Below are 22,784 nucleotides of genomic sequence, written 5' to 3' on the forward strand. Positions count from 1 at the left end.
TAGTTTGGTCATCAGCATTTACTTGGAAGAAAATTAGTATGGGCTTTTTTATTGATTACCGTTGATGGCATATTTTGTAAGTTTCAATACTGAAACAATTAAAGTGATATAATCATGAACTGTAATAGTGGTTCATAAAAGGATTCTCAAGGAATTCCTTAAAATCCTAATAGAACGTTCAGACAAAAGGCCTTTTAAACAGTAAAGATTCGGTTCAAGCAATACTGAACTCTTTAGTATTGGACGAATGTACACAGAAAAGCAAACACGTTAGTCTTCAGAGGAAAAGAAAAATCGCTCAAAACGGTATATTTGTAACTTATTATTCTCTTGTCAGTGTACAATAAGAAACGTCTTTGTATATTGTACAAAAACGTTTTATAGAAAACCAAATAAGATACTGCGAATATTGTTTGTTTGTTTTCTGAATTTCGCACAAAGCTACTCGAGGGCGATCTGTGTTAGCCGTCCCTAATTTAGTAGTGTAAGACTAGAGGGAAGGCAACTAGTCATCACCACCCACCGCCAACTCTTTTACCAACAAATAGTGGGATTAACCGTCACATTATAACGCCCCCACAGCTGAGAGGGCGAGCATGTTTGGCGCGACGGGGATGCGAACCCGCAACCCTCACCCCATATTTTACATCTCAAATGAATACGATCGAATATACGTTAGGTACAGTAAAATAAATATGAACCGTATCAGCGAGTTACTAGTTATGTTTATTATTAACATTACAGTGTATAGGGTTAAGTTGTTTTTTATCCAGAGTTGAGCATAAAAAAGCCAACAAATAAAATAAATAAATAAAAAGCTGGATATTTAAAAATCTGCAAATAGGGACCGTACAAAATTTAAACAAATAAGGCCGGAGTTATTATAGACATTATCTACTCTTATTACGAATCGTTATTTTAACTTCATGAAATATATGTTTCCACGTAACAACGTGGAGCCAAAATAGGAGTTTGTAGTTATCGCCCTTTCAGCCGTGGGGACGATATAACGTAATGGTCAATCCCACTATTCGTTGGTAAAAGAATAGCCCAAGATTTAGCCGTGGGTGGTGATGATTAGGTGCCTTCCCTCTTGTCTTACACCGCTAAATTAGGGACATCTAGTGCAGATAGCCATCGTGAAGCTTTACGCGAAATAAAAAACAAACAAACAAACGAAGATAATCTAGAATTGAATAATAACCTAACAACAATATAACTATAACAATTAGGGATACTGTTACTTTACATGTAATATAGCTATATAATCGAGAGATTGTTATATGTCAATAATAAACTTTTGTTTTATTGTAATTTTACATTGTAATGTAAAAGTGAACACAATATTTCAAATGTAGCCTAACCGCCACATTGAGATAATTTTCTAATAAACAAAATACCAAAGATGACTCTGGTTAAAAAATGTGATGGCAACAGTTTCCTTCTGATTAATTAATTTTTAGAAACAAGAATCAAATAACTTGTCAAAATGTCCCAGGCTTTGGAATATTTCAGCATGTTAAATGTTTGTGATTCATAGATAAAAGCGAACACTTTAAGCCTAACGTACTCTAATCGCGCAACATACGTTATTCACATTATTATGTACGTATTATATACAAAATACCAAAGATGACTCTGGTGAAACAAAAATTATGGTAATCGTTTCCTTTTAATTTATTACTTTTTTAGAAACAAGAATCAAATAACTATTTCATCTGCTTTGGAATATTTCAGCATGTTAAATGTTTCTAACTCACAGATAAAAGCGAACACTTTAAGCCTAACGTACTCTTTATGTATTAAATGCAACTCGTGTTGTTGACATTATTATATGATATCATATACGCACTTAAGTGTGAAAAACAATTTTATATTCAAGAGTAAAACGACGACAAAGTGTATGTGTTTACTTATAGCAAAGCTACATTGAGCTATCTGCTGAGTCCACCGAGGGGAATCGAACCCCTGATTTTAGTGTTGCAAATCTGTAGACTTACCGTGACAAAGTACAAAAAGAAACAAATAATGTAGTATGTATATTTATTTATATGCTGTGTTAACAAACTGAATAAAAACAATTGCCACACTTTTATATATGTGATCCAGTCTTACATGTTTCAATTTATCTAATATAAACATATAACGACATATCATAATAATGTTACACTTTATCAGGTTTAATTGTAGCACTACTGATACACGACAGTAAAAAATGTATTTTATTTTTACTTCGTTAACCACATTACATACTAGCCCTGGTGATGGTACATCTTACCGAAACATGTCAGATGTATCTAATAATAATGATTTCTACCTTTCATAGTGCCAAAATACGTCAGTTTTCGTGTTTTTCACTCTCAATTATACATGCCTGTTAACCATAATATTTCAATTATAAAGTAGAGAAGAGGCAGCTAGCTAATGAGAACACATTAATGCTCGGTCAACACTTTTACTATAATTGGATAGTGAAAATTACATCAACTTTACTATGTATACACGGGCTAAGCGTGCAAGGCTGTATTTTCATAAATGTTTGTTTGTTTTGGAATTTTGCGTAAAGCTACTTGAGGGTTATCTGCGCTAGCCGTCCCTAATTTAGCAGTGTAAGGCTAGAGGGAAGGCAGCTAGTCATCACTACCCACCGTCAACTCTTGGGCTACTCTTTTACCAACGAATAGTGGGATTGACCGTTGCATTATAATGCCCCACGGCTGAAAGGACGAGCATGTTTGATGCAACCGGGATTCGAATCCGCGACCCTCAGATAACGAGTCGAACGCCTTAACCCACCTGGTCATGCCGGGCCCTGGGGAGATATGTCGTCGGAGTTTGGGAATGTGATACTGGGTTCGTGGCTATTTGTGGTTTATGTTCTGTTGACGTCATCTGTTCAGAAAACTTTATTGTGGTTTGTGGGTGTAATTTGTCGTTCTAACTTTATTTAATGAATCGAATATTAATATTTTTCGTGTGCAATCTTTCAAACGTTGTTAAATAAAGATAACTTCACTTTTAATGGGAAAATAATTAGAGCAGAGCCGGCGCACAAAACATTAAAAGGTTTAACCATCAGATTGGCACCTTGTAAGCTACCCCGCAATGCGATAGCGTCTGAGCTTCAAAAATATGGGATTGCAATAAAAATTGAACACGGAACGCATCAGACATGCCCTAGTGTAGGTACTGAAAAACAGTGTGTGGATATGAAATACCCCATCCCAAACTTCCTGACGATTAAGGGGTTCACATTAATAATAAACTATCCTGACATGAGACTGAAGTCTGAGGGGGGCTCAGGCCCACGTGTCCAGCCTAGGGGTGGTTTGGGCCTGTAAGGAGGCTGAAGTCAGTCTCAAGTGAGGGGGGGGGATAGGGCCTCTGGGGTGATCCAAATCTTCTCGTAGATTTAGGGAGGGACCTGCGTCTAATCTATGTTAGTGGGGGTATTCCCCACCTGTATAAGAAGGGTTGCCCTCTCCATTTTTCTTATGGGTTTATTCCACCAAATAATATGTTGAGCACTTCCTCAGTCTCCCACGCTTGCCAGCATCCCTAGAGAAAGGAAAAGCCTGAATCCAATCACCCTCTTAACCTCTTTCGTCTAGGGGATAGTAAAGTTCTGCAGTGGTAATCCTTCCTGTAAGACATCCCTGAAAAAATCCTCAGCTGAGCGAGGCAACCTGATGAGCAGAAAACCAAAGAAACAGCAGAAGTGAGTGGTCCCTCCTGAAATGTTGATGGGGTCCTCCTGTCTCACTCGTAACATCCAGGAGACGTGTAGTTGTGCTAAACGGTCAGTCCTATACTCGTAACATCCAGGAGACGTGTAGTTGTGCTAAACAGTCCTAAACATTCCTCTTACACCTCTTTCAGTTTGATAGTTTTTCCGCAGAAGACCCATGTTGCCTCAAGGAAGGATTACTTCTTCGTAAACAGTTTTCCCCTTCCAGCTATTTGGTCCTTTGGTTCGACTCGTATGTGAATCCTTAATCTTAACTTCTCTAGTAGTATCTGGCATGCCATGGTCGTCGATGTCTGCCGCAGATTTGACACATGAAGAAGAAGAAGATATTAAGGGAATGTATTGCAGATGTTCTTTCCCTCTTTGGACAGGTAGTTGATAATACAGGCCAATATCGTCCTTGGGGATGACTTCAACTGTGTGCTGGGCTCCCACCTTGATGAAATAGGGCGAGATCTCCTTTCTGTTGATCAGTCCCTGTGATTGGTCTTCAGACTCCAGTGTTCACGATACCTGGCGTACACTTTCCAGAACCGTCTTTGTTGCCACTTGGACTAGTCAGGGTGTATATTGTCACCTTGATCATGTCTGTGACAGCTAGTCTTAGGTTGTCCTTCAGTACAGCTGCAGTTTATCGGGTTGGTAATGTTTCACTTTGTATCATCATTGGATCTTTTTTAACCAAACGGGAGGACTTTACATATGTTTTTTAGGGGTCCAAAAGTGTGCAGACTGTCTCCACTCGCTGAGGACGAGGTAGGGGATAAATTGATGATCGCCCTTGTCTGGGGTGTCTGTTTAGTTGACACTATAAATAAAACCAAGAGGGTGGGTTTTAAGGAAGCCATGTCTTCCTACTGAGGCAGACAGGCATGCAACATTCGCGAGCTGGCCATCTCGTCCTGTGAGCCAAGGAAGATACCTTGGTAAACTTGCTTCAGGGTAGACTGCAAGGTTAGACTTGAAATATTCCTAACTGTTTTGAGCAGCGAGTGTCTCTAGCCTGATAGTTGTTGGATCCCATAAATGTTCTAAGGTTTCATTGTACAAGGCACGTGAGATATCGGGAAACAGGCACATCCCCAGTCTGAGAGATGATGTTTAGGTGTTCTCGGACATTACTGACATCCTCAACACGTGGCTTTCTTATATTCGACTTTGCCTGCAGGCGAGGGACTTTGGCGAGACATTACACAGCTCTTGCCAACCCTGGACACCTCATAACTTGACAACCTAGTGGAATCCATTACTCTGAGTGTTGGGTAGTTATCTAGAACTAGATGGCCTACCAGTGGACTTCTATTTCTTAATTTGGCATGATATCAGACCCCTCTTCATTAACGACTGTCTGACCTGTGGGTCCATGCCTCTGGGTACGCTAGATGGGTTCCTCCACCCAGCCCAAGGATCTTTCCTAGGGGCATCCCATATCCTTCCTGAATGTCGATGCAAAAATTGTTTTAAAGATCCTGTGTGCCAATTTAAGTGCTGTTATGCCCAATCTTGTCCTTGGCACTCAAAAATGTGGTGTTCAGGATAGAAGTATCAAACAGAACTTCTTGTAATAGGGTAAGTCCCGTGGAAAAACCATGGACAAAATATTTTTGCTAATTTCGTGTTGCTTGATCAGAGTAAAGCCTTCGAGTCCATCACAAATTTTTGTATGTTCTGGAGAGGTATGGTTTTCCTCCAATTTTTATGCAGTGTGTACGAACCATCTATACATCTTGAAGTAGGATTTTAGTAAATGGATACTTGATGACCCCTTAAATATCTGTTAAAGTGTCTATCAAGGATGTCCTTTATCACCATCCCTATATACGTTGGTGATAGAGTATCTGCTCTTATTTGTATCAACTGATTTTGATGCATGACTTTTTGTTGCCAGGGTCGGTGTCAGCTAAGTTTGTCGGCCAAGCAGATATCGTGAATCTTTGTCCAACCAAACATCCTTGGGTTAAACATTGGCAAATGTCTATAAATACTCACCCCAATGCAGCACAGGGCTCAACTTCACCAAATCTCGGTCTCCATGGTTGGGCAAGTGAATCTCATCTTGAGACACCCCATTTGGTCTGGCATGAATTCCTCTGGCTAAATATCTCTGGGTTTGCTTCCTTGTGAAATCTGAGATGGTGCAACGTGTCAGTTTGGCAGTCGAAGATTATTGCCACAAATCTTCTAATTTGTTTGGTTGGACACAGGTAGTAAAGAGGACAATACTCCCCTTGATTTGGTATTTTGGGACAATTCTTCCTCTGGATAACTACAATGTACGGGCTGTAAAGTGGTATGTCTATACTGTCCCCTAGAGTGGTAAGACAGAGGCCATCTCTCGATTGTCTTTAATTCAGCCACCCCACAAAGGAGGTCTGGACACTTGATGTATCTGGACCAAGTATTTTTCTCTCTTCTTATCTACAACCATCTACTGTCTTGGGAGGTTTATTCCTGTAACAAACTTCCTCGTTTCTTCATTTGCACAGACCTCGGACACTTTCGTGTTTCACCTAGTACGAGAAACCAAGTGTTTTGATTCTCCCGACTGGTAGGCTGACGCTGTTACGGAGATCAGACATTGTCACGCCACGTTACGTGATCTTCCGTCGGAATCCAGTTCCTTCTAACAGCTGGTGATCTCGAAATCTACTCGCAAGATAGAACAACACTATTCTGCTCTTCAGTGGGACGTCATAAGAGCCGGGTAGTGATTGCGCAATGTTGATGGTTACTTTCACGCTTTCAACTAGCGCGTCATTCATGTGAGAAAACAACTGTACCCACTAAATTTCAGTTATACCGCATCGTGTCCTTTGTCACGCTCGTGCATAGTCAGTTCTGCACATGTTGGTACTCTTCTCAATGGCGAGAGAAATATGGAAAAGTGGCTCGCTTTTTCCGTGTCATCTCGGCTAGAACCATACTGTATCACGTGCCCAGTCGCCTGACCTTCACATTTCGTAATACCATAACGTTATATAAGTAGGTCATTTGACTCATCCTTAACAAATTCACTTCTGACTGGACTCCAGTGACGTACTTTAAAGATACTGGATAAGGCTAGGTATACGTTGTTAGTCACCCTTAAGCCTAGTTACTTTAAACTAGCGTCCCCTAGCGTCTTAATTTGTAATCTTTTAAATTGCCTTTAATTTTAATTATTACTTTAATTACCATTATAATTTTTATCTTGTTAAATTATTTCTGTATCTTTTTTATATTTTTTAACATAAATAAACTATGGCTTCTGTCTTTTTTGTACATATTTTACTGTTCCATATAAATTCAAGTGATTAGAAATTACTTTTGCTACGGAATTTTAATTGTTTTAATTTTTTTTCATTTGTTTTATAATTTATATTTTGCTTTACTGGCCCTAGAGTGCATGCCATGGAGAGGTAATCAGCATAATCTCCTAATGTTATTTGGGGCTGGGTGACTGTGCCCCATTTTTTTTTAATAAGGATTCACTAACCTTCAACTGGTCCATTGTAAATAATGTCCTACCAGTGAGAACGTTTCTACATGTTAAACATTAGTATAACAGTCATATCATGCTCGAATGGAGTCTGTTCTCCATCTGTTCGTCGCGTTTCAAATATCGGGCAGGTTCGGTTGTTCCGTATCCCTCCGAAGTCGGCCACGACTACATCGTGTCACGTTCCAGTTCCCAGCTACCTACCATTCACCCTTCCTTATACTATCGTATTTTCTAAATACAGGGTGGCCCGTAAGTCCCTACCCATCTATATGTCTTATGTATCCAGTGTGCTGTCCCTCATTCTCGCTGCATAATATTATGCGACGCCATGTCATAATACGCTCTTCAAGTGTAAATGGGCTTACATCTGCCAGATTTCACTGAGAAAAACGAAACAACTTCATAATACATGTGTAATTGAATATAACATAATAACATATGGATGGATAGGGACTTACGGGCCACCCTGTCCATCACTTGGCTAACAAGGAACCAATATGTACGAAGAGGTTCTCTTGAGATCGCTTAGAACATTGCCTAAGGTTAGGCTTAAACTCACTGTGCCTCGAAGCGCACAACCAATTGTGAGAAACTCGGGGTTTTTCCACCGTTGTAGACCAGACGTTTCGCATAAAAAGACCATTGATAACAAGCGGGTTACATAAATATTCTGACTTGTTTAAGTTCCTTTTATCATCAAGTTCATTATTATTATATCGAATTGTTCATAACCGTGACCAATCAGTAAAATTTTATATTTTACCAAATTTCTCGAATGACTACAAATGTTAACAGGAAACTAAAAGTTTGCAATATTTTACATCTATTCAAAATTAATGTTTGACCTTTGAACTGTTTAACTACTACTCATGGGGTGAGAAAGACAGCTACTGTGGTGGTGTGAACTAACATTATACTAATTATTTATAAACGTTTTAATTTTCAAAGATCTACATCTACCTTGTTGGTTTTAAATATAATTCATTACAAAGCGCCCCCAGTGACCTGTCTTCAAAGATCTACACATACCTTGTTGGTTTTAAATATAATTCATTACAAAGCGCCCCCCAGTGGCTCAGCGGCCTGTGGTTCAAAGATCTACTTCTACCTTGTTGGTTTTAGATATAATTCATTACAAAGCGTCCCCCAGTGGCTCAGCAGCCTGTCTTCAAAGATCTACATCTACCTTGTTGGTTTTAAATATAATTCATTACAAAGCGTCCCCCAGTGGCTCAGCGGCCTGTCTTTAAAGATCTACATCTACCTTGTTGGTTTTAAATATAATTCATTACAAAGTTCCAGAATTGATTGGGGAAATGGAAAACTTGAATGGTATTCCATAATTTTAAGAATTAAAATGATCAACTGATTTAATATCTATATCTTAGGATTGCTGGTATAGGTCTTAAGATGACCTAGGAAGGTTGAAACGTTCTCTGCTTTATCAGAAAGTGTCAATACCAGCAGCCATCAGACCCATTTCTTACTCTTAGGGGGTATCTTGGCATTGTAATAATACCCGTTCACAAGTTCTACCAAACACAATCGTATAAAGAAACACCGACTTTTCCTTTCGGCTACATTGTGGTCGGAAACAAATTTACCAACAGTTAATCTATAACACCTACAAATAACAGATTAATTTTAACATTATCATTTTGTGGGATTTTACTTTAAGTTTGTTTTGAATTTCGCACAAAGCTACTCGAGGGCTATCTGTGCTAGCAGTCCCTAATTTAGCAGTGTAAGACTAGAAGGAAGGCAGCTAGTCATCACCACCCACCGCCAACTCTTGGGCTACTCTTTTACCAACGAATAATGGGATTGACCGTCACATTATAATGCCCCCACGGCTGAAAGGGCGAGCATGTTTGGCGTGACGGGGATGCGAACCCGCGATCCTCAGATTACGAGTCGCACGCCTTAACGCGCTTGGCCATGCCAGGCCTTTGCTTTAAGACAGTTGTGGGTTTGACAGTAAAATTCACTGCACCTGTTTAATTAACTTTTGTATAAACTATAGTCGTATAATTAGGGTTCTTAAACTGTGACTTGTCGAAGTTCTGCGAGTTTCAACTGACTAACGTAAATGCTAAAGCATATGTCGGATGGAATGTTTTGATATCAGGACCATGGTCTTGGTAGGGGCTGAACTCTGAAGTTATTTTTTAATCAACTTATTTCTGTTGTAGTGAAAGCTAATGGCCAGAAATTTGCCAACAAGTTTAGAATATTATCTCAAATGTGTTATGAAACCTTAAAGAACTTTGACCATGTTTCTCAATTTGTTCACTGTTATAATGGAATACATTGTATCATGAAGTTCACTGGGGTCATAACCAGGATGAAAAACTATATAACAACTTAAATCCAAAATAAACCAATACAAAGGAACACCTTTATACGTATATTAAAAATAATATAAAATTATATATTCAAACATCTAAGCACGCCCTCTACGTTCCGACACTCATTTACACAACCCCTTTCAAACATGTGGTCAGCTTCCGGTCAGTTACCTCTTTCTTTCTTTGTGAACCAAACAATGACCGAAACGTTGTTCGCTCCTCTACGTAAAAATATTTTCTCAACCCAAACGAGCCGTTTTTACGTGTATATTTTGGACACTAATTGGAAATGGTCAACTTAAATATAAAGTATATCTTATGAAAACCTGTGTAGTAACTTACAGTTTTATTCTAAGCACTTTCTAAAACAAGTATCTAGTACGGGGTCTTACATAAAGAATTCACGTAATACTTGTTTAAAATATATTTTTCAAATTTTGTAATTAATAAACTACTTAAGTAATTGAAGTATCGTTATAACATCTAACCTACACCACTAAATATTCCTTCATCATGAAGAATTAGTTAAACGTTAATAAAGGCATGTATCAGTAAATATATTGATGATTGTTCAAATCAAATATTACCTAATTTTTCTCAACTTGAGGATCGGCTTCAAGTAAAACCAAATCTTTACTACAACTGTCTCAAAGAGCCACACCCACCACTGAAACCCTGTCTCGAACAGCCACACCCACCACTGAAACCCTGTCTCAAACAGCCACACCCACCACTGAAACCCTGTCTCAAACAGCCACACTCCCACTGAAACCCTGTCTCAAACAGCCACACCCACCACTGAAACCCTGTCTCAAACAGCCACACTCCCACTGATACCCTGTCTCAAACAGCCACACTCCCACTGATACCCTGTCTCAAACAGCCACACCCCCCACTGAAATCCTGTCTCAAATCTAGACTCAAAAGTTTTACGTTCAAGAACAATTCCCTTAACAATTTCCAGCAGTTTAGAATTAAGGTATTAAATACAGTTCAAAAAGGGGCAGCTGGTTTATTCCACGACCCCTGGTGCAGTACTTAGGGATCTTTAGTTTAATTTACAAGTGGTTGTGCAGTTCAACGTCAATACAAGCGGTGCCACAGTGCTTTTGATTTAGAACCCTTCGTAATAAAGAAATTTGGTGTACCTTTGTTACTCGTAAGTTTTCAAAATATTTTATTGACCAAAATCATCCGGAAAACAAATGTCATATCATGCTGTGTGATATACTACAGAATATTTAAATATCAATGAAATGTGTCCGGTTAAAAGGGAGGTCCAGAAAACTAATTTTTCTATTTCGATGTTCTATCAAATAGAGACCCCTCCAAGATATGGCCATCGATGTTCTATCAAATAGAGACCCCTCCAAGATATGGCCATCGATGTTCTATCAAATAGAGACCGCTCCAAGATATGGCCATCGATGTTCTATCAAATAGAGACCGCTCCAAGATATGGCCATCGATGTTCTATCAAATAGAGGCTTCTCCAAGATATGGCCCTCGATGTTCAATCAAATAGAGACCCCTCCAAGATATGGCCATCGATGTTCAATCAAATAGAGACCCCTCCAAGATATGGCCATCGATGTTCAATCAAATAGAGACCCCTCCAAGATATGAACCTCGATGTTTTTTCTTAAGAATTTAGTAACTTTTGCAGCCAAATATAAACAAGAACAGTACTATTAAAAGCTACAGTTAATCTTACTAAACCACAGAATATAACTTAAATATAACCAATATTTTGATCCTACCTTTCGAAGCGGAAACTTCGACTCATTAATCGGCAATCGTAAAGTCATTGAATATATGTTCACATTAAGATTTCTTCAAAACTGTTCATTCACCAAAATATGTTATTTCGTTTAACATGACTGTACGGCAGATATGTCTTAACTTCACAGACTTGTTTTAACAGTAATGATAAAAATACACAGTAATATCTAATTCTCAGTTACATTACACCAACTTATCAATCACGTGCTCACATGTTCGTATTACCACCGCTAGATGGCAGTTAATATGGAAAGTTATTCTCTTCAGAAACGGCTTATTAAATACATAAATAACAGTTTATCACGACGGATTTTTCATATTACAAGTAATAATTTTATATCAAAAGTTAGAGCGATAATTTTAAATTTGACAAGTATTTCTAGGTATAAAACTTAATATTCAAATGTTACAATCTTACTCTAAACTCTGACTTTTTGAATCTTACTAAATCACTTTTAACTTGTATATGTTCCCAGAATATTCAATAGATTAGAAAGGTTCTCTTACGATTTGACTAATGTTCAACATAACTTCTGAAAACTAACATACACCTATCTTACATACGTAACGTAGTTACATACGCATTGACTCATTCTGTCTAAGTAGCAATAAATTTGCTCAATCACTGATTCCTTTCTTCTTCACGTATTCATAATCTTATTTTCATACACTAGACGAAACTTTGACATTATGAACTTAGCTTTTTTCTTTAAGTTCTTACTTCTAAATACAGAAGCCTATAACACCCTAAACTTTTTACTTTTGTTGGGGGGATATTCATATTTTCGTCTTTCAGTATTTCATTGGGTAACAGATATGATATAGATAACAAAATATAATTTTTACAAAACACGGAAGGCACTGTTGCCAGTAATTGTTTACTTACGTTCCTTTGCAAGCAGTCTGATCTTTGAGATATTTTGAGTTAAATAACTAAAAAACATTTTTTAACTACTGTAAAAACCTGTTTAATTAACACACCTATTAAATCTTCAAGACAGGTTAACTTCCAGCCTGCATTTCTAGGGATGATACATGCTTCAGATCAGTTACTGGGATCTGAGAATGATGCACTTCAAATTTGGTTACGTTCAGTCCAACTACTTACCAATTATAAATAACTGTCATACAGTATCTGGAAGATTGTTCTATAACTTTTAACTGCTTCTAAAGTGTTTAAACTATATGTGTGATGCATAATTTTATTTATTAATCAATGAAGTTTGCTGTTAAAATAACTTCATTTTAAATCAAACCATCTAACAAAGAAAGTGCTTGTTTTCGATAGTTCTTTAAAGGAAACTAATTTCACAGGTCAATCAGAAAGATTGAACTTAAAGAGAAGGTTCCACTTTGTGTAACCCTGTGTTGAAAATGTTCTCACTCTGTGTCGAAGTAATAAGTATAAACCATATTTTTATCTCTAGGTTGATACTTGTTCAAGTGAAGAATTATACACGAGTTTCCATCAAGGCAAGTTTATCTTGTAGTCAGAGGAAAGATGTGATTATGTAAGTGGAAAATTCATTTTCATAGCTTATTGGGGAACAAACAGGGTAAGTACTAGTTTAATGGAAAGAACAACTCACAATGAGTGTAGATAAAGGTGAATCAATCTCCGTTTGGAAGTGTTATTGAAACATTCCACCTTTCTTCTGAACCCGAGTTCTGTCAACTGGTTTAACTACGTGTTTAACAAGCTGTATACAAGTGTTTACTTACTAAACAAGAATTAACCTCTTACATCTGTTATTTTTTTACACATTCAAAAGTAAGATTATGTCACGATTCATCATGCACTAATCTGAGTGAAAGTGTTTTGTATGAATATCTTACAATGTACATTTTATTGGCAGTTGGTTTGAATGATGTAACACCCGACTTTAACCGTTTCTCACTTGTGGTAATTCTTCAAACAACTGAAAACCATTTGTTTCCATGCAACGTCCCCAGAACCTGTTTTGGAATTAGGTTCACATTAATTAATAAAACTAGGATTCCCTCTAAAAAACAAAGCAACCATAAGTGAAATGTTCGTGTTACTTTAGATTAAACAATTCAGAAAACAGCTATCTCACTTTCCCATCCACATTCATGAAGAATCTATCAAGTAAAGAAACTAATTCTGGTAATTAATTAATTAAAAACTTGTTTTTGGATAATTATTCATCATGAGAGTTTTGATACAAAACGTTTATTTCTTAACTTAATTTCACCTTTCACAAACTTAAATTAATGGTTGCTCTTAAAGTATTTCTACACCAAAGGAAAGTTTCTTGTGGCCAAACTGCCTTTGTCAAGTCTCCTTTTACCCTCGCCATTATTTGGCAAGCTTAAGTTCCGCAAACTGCTTGGCAAGTTTCATGGCCTCGTCCAGAGAAGAAACTCTTGTTCCCGTAGCCTGAGCTGCCTCTTCTTTACCTCCACCTTTCCCATCAATCACCCCCGATATTTCTTGGACCCATTCATTGGCTTTAAGTCCTTTAGAAACTGCTCCCTGTGGGATATAACAAAGGAAACAATACAACGATTTCTTCTGCAGAAATTAAACATGTTTAAGGTCTCAACTTAGCCCTTACGGAGAACCAAGAACAACTGTCAACTTTATACTTGGATAATGTAACATTCTTGTAAGTTCTAGTTTTAAGTTCAATGATAAATAGCCCCTCGCAAGCTGGAATGTCTGAATAACAGGTAGTGTTTTGAATGTTTTATATTATAAAACACACGACTATCAGATGAATTACAAGCACCTGAGGACAGCCGAGATTGTTAATAATTCTCTGAATTATTAGTAAAAGTGTTAATACCCAGACCAGCCATCCTGAGATACATTTTTACTTCACATGGGATTTTCGTCATTACGAGTTCTACAAATGTGTTTGTATTAACATAACATTTTTTATTTTAAACTCTTAAGGTTATCACTCAGTTAAGAAATACTAATATATATCTTGCACAACAAAATGTAACATGTTGGTTCCCACATGACCCACCAGTAAATCATGGTCTATTTTCTTTTGAAACGGACACTTATTGGCAGCGACACAACAACTACATAAGTCTTCTTCCTAAAAAAGGAGAGTAAAATGACTAGTGGGATCCTGGAAAGTATTGACAGGAAAATGAAAGTGGGACCCTAGTATTGAGAGTAAAATGACTAGTGGGACCCTGGAAAGTATTGACAGTAAAATGACTAGTGGGACCCTGGAAAGTATTGACAATAAAATGACTAGTGGGATCCTGGAAAGTATTGACAGTAAAATGACTAGTGGGATCCTGGAAAGTATAAAATGACTAGATCCTGGAAAGTATTGACAGTAAAATGACTAGTGGGATCCTGGAAAGTATTGACAGTAAAATGACTAGTGGGACCCTGGAAAGTATTGAGAGTAAAATGACAAGTGGGATCCTGGAAAGTATTGACTGTGAAATGACTAGTGGGATCCTGGAAAGTATTAACAGTAAGATGACTAGTGGGATCCTGGAAAATATTGACAAAATAGGCTTAGGAACCAACATGTGGAAGATTGTTTCTCATAATTTTGTCCCCCTGTACATTAAAAGTTTATTTTTCTCAAATTGTCCAAATGAGAACAAAAAAGTTATATCCATTGTAATTTTTACTTTTGCACGAATATGTTGGGGAACTTGGTAGTATGGTAATTGTTTATACATGAATATTTTCATTTAAAATGTACAATAATGAGAAAATTTGAGTTTTTGTCATTGGCCTTGCTGATCCTTCCTTAAATCAATTGCTTGATGTCAAAAAACAACAACAAAAAAAAACAATGACTTCAGAATACACTGTAATTTATTTGTTTATGTTTTGACATTATAGTAATTTTTAACAGTTTAAAATATTGAAGTATATCACGTGTGACAACCTCCACCATTAGGTGACAAGTTTTGTCACTGGTTTAAGGTTCAATTCTAGCTTTATAATTAAAATGATAAAACAACTAACCTTTGGAACAGAACTTAGACATATCACTTTCCCATTACCAGCACTGAAAAACATAGCAGCAGTTTCTGGTGATATGGACTTAACCTGCTTGAGAGCTCCATCTAGTGCCTGGAAAACAAAACAGTATTTCCTTCAGTTAAAAAACTGTGCGTTTTCTTAAGGTGAAAAATACTTATAAAACTTGTGCTTTGTAATAAGATGACCTATTTATCATTTACACGAAATAACTCCAATAGTATTTAGTACAAACACAACAGCCAAAAATATTTTCGCATCACTTGTTTTTACAATACTGACTTTTAAAGTAAACTAAACAATACTAATGAAGTCTTGGAACGTATTTGAAAACTTTCACCTTTGCATTAGACCCAGCTTCAAATGCATGCACAATAAATTTTTCATGGGAGTTACCTTCCAACAGTTGTTTGGCTTGTTCAATTACCTATAAAGAAAATATTACCAAAATAAGAAAATATATTACCTTTATACAACACACTAGAAAAACACAAAGTAAGGATGTGACAGTCTAGACAAGTAATTGTACACTTTTGAATCATTTGAACTGGACATGTGCAACGCTTTCCTAGATCACGAGAGGCCAACTAATGATCACCAAAACTGACCTTTTCAAGGATACAATAGACAATGTAATTCAAATGTAGTACTTGTGAGTTTCTTATTTAAACACGAAACTTAAAATTATGTTTATCATAACACTCAGCTTTCTGGTTAAGTGTTATATAAAATCAAACATTCTGATCATTTTGTTAGATTTAAAATACATTAAGAAAGGATAATTAGTGTCTGATGATATTACGGATAACTGTTACCTCTTGCGTAACAGCAGTTTTGTTAGCTCGGTCCATGTCGTCAAGTTGTTTCTTCATGTTCTTTAGATTAGCTCTGAGTTCCTCTTTCTTCCAATAAGAGATGCTGGACTGAGAAATTTCCTGTGTAAGACAAAATAATTTTAACATGCAGGTATTTTCGCATTCCTACGAGAATGAATAATTAAAAATAACTTAGATGGGAAATTATATCAATCAGTTTGTTCTTCAATATACCTACAATACAGTAATCAAAATATTGTCATTATTTTTCTCTATTGTTTAGAACAAATCTACAGAATGGTCAGTTTTATCCTCTGTCTCTCCAGAGGTTGATTTTCAACACACATCACAAAAGCAATCAAACAGTCACATCTGTTTCTGATCACAAAATATAAACATCTTGATAAAAGAAACATTCTCAATTTTGTAATCTCGACTATTTTCTTATAACACAATTGGGAAGTGAAACCCAAACTATTATTTTCCAGTTTACAATAAACGTCAAGCACGTATGAATAACTGAACGGTAGTTTGATCTAAGTACCTCAGTTAACTCCACTATCTTCTTCACTAAATCCTTGTTATTCTGAGATCGTTTTTGGTCACTGATAATGTCATGAACATCTTTAACACTTTTCTGAAACACTTCTGCTTTCCTCAGGGCCTGTCAGAATGAATAATTATCTTTTTTAGTACTGTATAATGTAAAACCGGATAATTAAATTATTTCGTTACGACTTCATCTGAATGTCTAGTTAGAATTATTAACATTACCTCTAAGCACCAGATGTTTATTTGTCCAGTATAAATGTTTGCTGTAATACTTATAAAATAAAAAACACTGAAAATATGAGAATATGATAGATTTTTATTTTATGAAACTTTGTGGAATGGATGGCAACTGCCTGTTGTGGAGACACAAGTGTAGAGGATGATGTTTCCAAAGTCTTCCGCCTTTCATCTTCAGGTCATTGTGTGTGTAGGTGTTGTTGGTCTTTTATAATGTCTTGGTGGACTGTGGAGGGTGTGTTATAATTGGTTTGATTATCACTGTTTCTGACTGGAAGAAAGATTTCCTGTAGATTCAACCAAACAGTGACCTACTGAAGGGAATCCCAAAACGTCATCTATTTAATACCATATTCCTACATGATACATACATTAGAGAAACAAGAAGAAAACTCATGACAAGTGTAAAATAACATGAAGATAGTACAAGACTCGTGAAAACACAAAATGTAACCATTACAGAGCATGCATCAACTGGACACAAAATAAACTGGGAGAAAACTAGTCATTGACACACACAAATTATGGAAGACAAGAAAAATCAGAGAATCATTTTATATTAACACTATTAAACCTTTACAAAGCAGAGATTCCAGATAACAGATGAGTAACCTGTAGCTACCATTAGTTGGATCTGTAGGAAATCTCTCCTCCAATCAGAAACAGTGATAATCCAACCAATCATAACATGCTCTTCACAATCCACCAGGACACTGTAAAAGACCAACAACACCTACACACACACTGACTTAAAAACAAAAGGCAGAAGACTTTCAAAACATCATCCTCTATACTTGTGTCTCTGAAACAGGCAGTTGCCATCCATTCTACAAAGTTTCATGACGAATACTCTGCCTAAACAGTCTATCAAAGATATTTTATTATTATCAATTTCAGAAACTCGACTGACAAACAAAGAGTTAAAGATACGATCATTGTCAAAAGAGTGCAGGTTCATAATGTTTGATTCTACATGAAAAAATAGTACTTAAAATATTAACAGTATTTATATGATGGGTCCCTAAGAAACTCTTCTGGAGAGGAGAAGACATTGTGGGGTTTTAACAACTACTGACAAGACAGGTTGGTAACCCTAAATATGTAGATGGTCAATTTTGTCCATGTTGGAAATATCTGGTCATCATAAACTTGAATTTTCTATAAATTACATTTATTAATTATTTTTATGAAATTTGTCTGTGAACGTATTATGTCTGGTTGAAAGATGATTTTCATCTGACGAATAAAACCAATTATTTTCATCTTTGTTTTAACTTTGGCAACCTTTAGAACCTCTCACCAAAACACTTGACTTGAATGATATTAATTTCTATGATATATCAATGAGTGGAAACAGTGATTAAAAAACAAACAAACAAGTTTATAGTTTTCAGAGCCACCACAAAGAACATTCACTGCAACACTTCCACAGTATAAGTCCAACTTGACTAATAACATCTAGAATTTGTTAACAAGTAACACTTCGAAGACTGGAACAGACGTTTCCACGTCAACTGATTTACACCAATCAACACTGAAGAAAAGAAAATGACACACCAAAACAATAAATTCAAAAAGCTGTTGATAGAAAACCGGAAGGATGGAAGTGTACAACCAGTTAATGAAACTTTCAACTTCATTTTCAATAAATTCAAAAACCTGTTGATAGAAAACCAGAAGGATGGAAGTGTACAACCAGTTAATGAAACTTTCAACTTCATTTTTAAATAACTCTAGTGAACCATTAACTCAAACCAAGTTTCTGTGTTAAACTTCATATATAAAACTAATTTCTGCTACCATAAAATCCACCATAAACTCTTTAAATTGGAATCGTAATAAAATAGAAAAAAACATAATTAACACATACTTGCATGCTGCAAGTTAAGGACAAAACTGAAACCAAACCTTATAATGAAGTCAAAACCTTAAAAGAATTAACATCTAACAATAAGATATATTCAGAGAGCTGACAAATGTGGTTATACAGAAGTTATAGAAAAAACATATTATAAAACTGATGTTTTACACCCCACAAAGTGACTTATCATGCACCTCTTAAGTCTAAAAAATGAAACAATGTCCAGTCACAAAGAAAAATCTAACAACTGTCTTCCACATCACACGTTAGCAAAAATAACACAGTGACCAACACTATACAAGGAAAATCTGTGCTCTCACCCCACCATCGTACACAAGAACTGCCACTTGTCACGTATATCTGGATCACCCATAACTATGTGATTCAACTCTTCAACCACAAATAAGACCAGTAAACTGACCTGAGATCCCCTGTTGACAAGCGACAAATTAATTCCAGTTGTGCTAAAAAGTACCAATGAAATTTTCAGTCTGTTATTTAACAACAAAATCATAAAAACTGTATTTAAACACCTTACTGCCCAACCTGAAACAACCATCATGTGAATGTGGAGAGAAACACATATGAAAAAAGTCACATTCCTTGTAGTTAAGATACAAAGAACACCAAGGTCACACGTAAAGAGGTGAGCTACACATATCTGCTTTAGCACGTCATAAATTTTAATAAACATTTTTTCTCCTACACCAACGGAAACCAACGACAACAATAATTATTTAGAAGCAATAGAAATCATCAAAGCAGAACAACCTTTTCCTAAACCAAAACTATGACTTTGTGAAATAAGTCAGATTTGACTGAGTTTATTCATCTGGATTTTGTTCATTCACACTTAACAGGCTTCGTCCTTGTTTCTGTAATACTGTCAAAAACTTGAGAACATCTTTAGTTATATATAATTTTGTCACAAACTTGACCATGTCTTAAATTATTATCTTGTCACAAACTTGACCATGTCTTTAATTATTATCTTGTCACAAACATGACCATGTCTTTAGTTATCTTGTCACAAACTTGACCATGTCTTTAATTAGTATCTTGTAACAAACATAACCATATCTTTAATTATTATCTTGTCACAAACATGACCATGTCTTAAATTATTATCTTGTCACAAACTTGACCATGTCTTAAATTATCTTCTCACAAACGTGAACATGTCTTTAATTATTATCTTGTCACAAACATGACCATGTCTTTAGTTATCTTGTCACAAACTTGACCATGTCTTTAGTTATTATCTTGTCACAAACTTGACCATGTCTTTAGTTATTATCTTGTCACAAACTTGACCATGTCTTTAGTTATTATCTTGTCACAAACTTGACCATGTCTTTAATTAGAATCTTGTAACAAACATGACCATATCTTTAATTATTATCTTGTCACAAACTTGACCATGTCTTAAATAATTATCTTGTCACAAACTTGACCATGTCTTAAATAATTATCTTGTCACAAACTTGACCATGTCTTAAATTATTATCTTGTCACAAACTTGACCATGTCTTATCTTGTCACAAACGTGAACATGTCTTTAGTTATTATCTTGTCACAAACTTGACCATGTCTTTAGTTACAATCTTGTCACAAACTTGACCATGTCTTTAGTTACAATCTTGTCACAAACTTGACCATGTCTTTAGTTATCTTCTCACAAACTTGACCATGTCTTTAGTTATCTTGTCACAAACTTGACCATGTCTTTCGTTATCTTGTCACAAACTTAACCATGTATTCAGTTTTTATCTTGTCACAAACTTAACCATGTCTTTAGTTATTATCTTGTCACAAACATGACCATGTCTTTATTATTATCTTGTCACAAACATAACCATGTCTTTAGTTATTATCTTGTCATAAAAATAACCATGTCTTTAGTTATTATCTTGTCACAAACATAACCATGTCTTTAGTTATTATCTTGTCACAAATTTGACCATGTCTTTAGTTATTATCTTGTCACAAACTTGACCATGTCTTTAGTTATTATCTTGTCACAAACATGACCATGTCTTTAGTTATTATCTTGTCACAAACTTGACCATGTCTTTAGTTATTATCTTGTCACAAACTTGACCATGTCTTTAGTTATTATCTTGTCACAAACTTGACCATGTCTTTAGTTATTATCTTGTCACAAACTTGACCATGTCTTTAGTTATTATCTTGTCACAAACTTGACCATGTCTTTAGTTATTATCTTGTCACAAACTTAACCATGTATTCAGTTTTTATCTTGTCACAAACTTGACCATGTCTTTAGTTATCTTGTCACAAACTTGACCATGTCTTTAGTTATCTTGTCACAAACATGACCATGTCTTTAGTTATTATCTTGTCACAAACTTGACCATGTCTTTAGTTATTATCTTGTCACAAACTTGACCATGTCTTTAGTTATTATCTTGTCACAAACTTGACCATGTCTTTAGTTATTATCTTGTCACAAACTTGACCGTGTCTTTAGTTTTATCTTGTCACAAACTTGACCATGTCTTTAGTTATTATCTTGTCACAAACTTGACCATGTCTTTAGTTATCTTGTCACAAACTTGACCATGTCTTTAGTTACAATCTTGTCACAAACTTGACCATGTCTTTAGTTATCTTGTCACAAACTTGACCATGTCTTTAGTTACAATCTTGTCACAAACTTGACCATGTCTTTAGTTATCTTGTCACAAACTTGACCATGTCTTTAGTTATTATCTTGTCACAAACTTGACCATGTCTTTAGTTATTATCTTGTCACAAACTTGACCATGTCTTTAGTTATTATCTTGTCACAAACTTGACCATGTCTTTAGTTATTATCTTGTCACAAACTTGACCATGTCTTTAGTTATTATCTTGTGACCATGTCAAACTTGACCATGTCTTTAGTTATTATCTTGTCACAAACTTGACCATGTCTTTAGTTATTATCTTGTCACAAACTTGACCATGTCTTTAGTTATTATCTTGTCACAAACTTGACCATGTCTTTAGTTATTATCTTGTCACAAACATGACCATGTCTTTAGTTATTATCTTGTCACAAACATGACCATGTCTTTAGTTATTATCTTGTCACAAACTTGACCATGTCTTTAGTTATTATCTTGTCACAAACTTGACCATGTCTTTAGTTATTATCTTGTCACAAACTTGACCATGTCTTTAGTTATTATCTTGTCACAAACTTGACCATGTCTTTAGTTATTATCTTGTCACAAACTTGACCATGTCTTTAGTTATTATCTTGTCACAAACTTGACCATGTCTTTAGTTATTATCTTGTCACAAACTTGACCATGTCTTTAGTTATCTTGTCACAAACTTGACCATGTCTTTAGTTATTATCTTGTCACAAACTTGACCATGTCTTTAGTTATTATCTTGTCACAAACTTGACCATGTCTTTAGTTATTATCTTGTCACAAACTTGACCATGTCTTTAGTTATTATCTTGTCACAAACTTGACCATGTCTTTAGTTATTATCTTGTCACAAACTTGACCATGTCTTTAGTTATTATCTTGTCACAAACTTGACCATGTCTTTAGTTATTATCTTGTCACAAACTTGACCATGTCTTTAGTTATTATCTTGTCACAAACTTGACCATGTCTTTAGTTATTATCTTGTCACAAACTTGACCATGTCTTTAGTTATTATCTTGTTATCTTGTCACAAACTTGACCATGTCTTTAGTTATTATCTTGTCACAAACTTGACCATGTCTTTAGTTATTATCTTGTCACAAACTTGACCATGTCTTTAGTTATTATCTTGTCACAAACTTGACCATGTCTTTAGTTATTATCTTGTCACAAACTTGACCATGTCTTTAGTTTTATCTTGTCACAAACTTGACCATGTCTTTAGTTATTATCTTGTCACAAACTTGACCATGTCTTTAGTTATCTTGTCACAAACTTGACCATGTCTTTAGTTTGTCACAAACTTGAC

At 35.6% G+C, this 22,784-nt stretch overlaps 2 protein-coding genes across 2 annotated transcripts in view; one reads left to right on the forward strand and one right to left on the reverse strand.

The window, feature by feature from the left end:
- LOC143247018 (alanine--tRNA ligase, cytoplasmic-like) overlaps positions 1 to 22,784 on the forward strand; it is a 325,641-nt gene that overhangs the window by 193,439 nt on the left and 109,418 nt on the right.
- On the reverse strand, positions 13,538 to 16,837 carry LOC143247017 (alanine--tRNA ligase, cytoplasmic-like). The gene is made up of 5 exons (XM_076494323.1): positions 16,704 to 16,837; positions 16,160 to 16,279; positions 15,685 to 15,771; positions 15,330 to 15,437; positions 13,538 to 13,856 (listed from the first exon to the last, which is right to left on the reverse strand). Exons 2-5 carry the CDS (start codon positions 16,214 to 16,216, stop codon positions 13,680 to 13,682), a joined length of 429 nt encoding a protein of 142 aa, XP_076350438.1. The 5' UTR covers positions 16,217 to 16,279; positions 16,704 to 16,837; the 3' UTR covers positions 13,538 to 13,679.

The sequence above is a fragment of the Tachypleus tridentatus genome, chromosome 3 (genome assembly GCF_004210375.1).
Source record: "Tachypleus tridentatus isolate NWPU-2018 chromosome 3, ASM421037v1, whole genome shotgun sequence".
NCBI classification, from domain to species: Eukaryota; Metazoa; Arthropoda; class Merostomata; order Xiphosura; family Limulidae; genus Tachypleus; species Tachypleus tridentatus.

What these genes read in the sequence shown, in the direction of transcription:
- LOC143247017 (XM_076494323.1), bottom strand. Translation starts at nt 16,216, where the DNA reads ATGAAGAAACAACTTGACGACATGGACCGAGCTAACAAAACTGCTGTT. An exon ending in AAACTGCTGTTACGCAAGAG is followed by an intron (nt 15,772 to 16,159) that starts GTAACAGTTATC and finishes TTTTCTTTATAG; the next exon opens with GTAATTGAACAAGCCAAACA. An exon ending in AAGCTGGGTCTAATGCAAAG is followed by an intron (nt 15,438 to 15,684) that starts GTGAAAGTTTTC and finishes TTTGTTTTCCAG; the next exon opens with GCACTAGATGGAGCTCTCAA.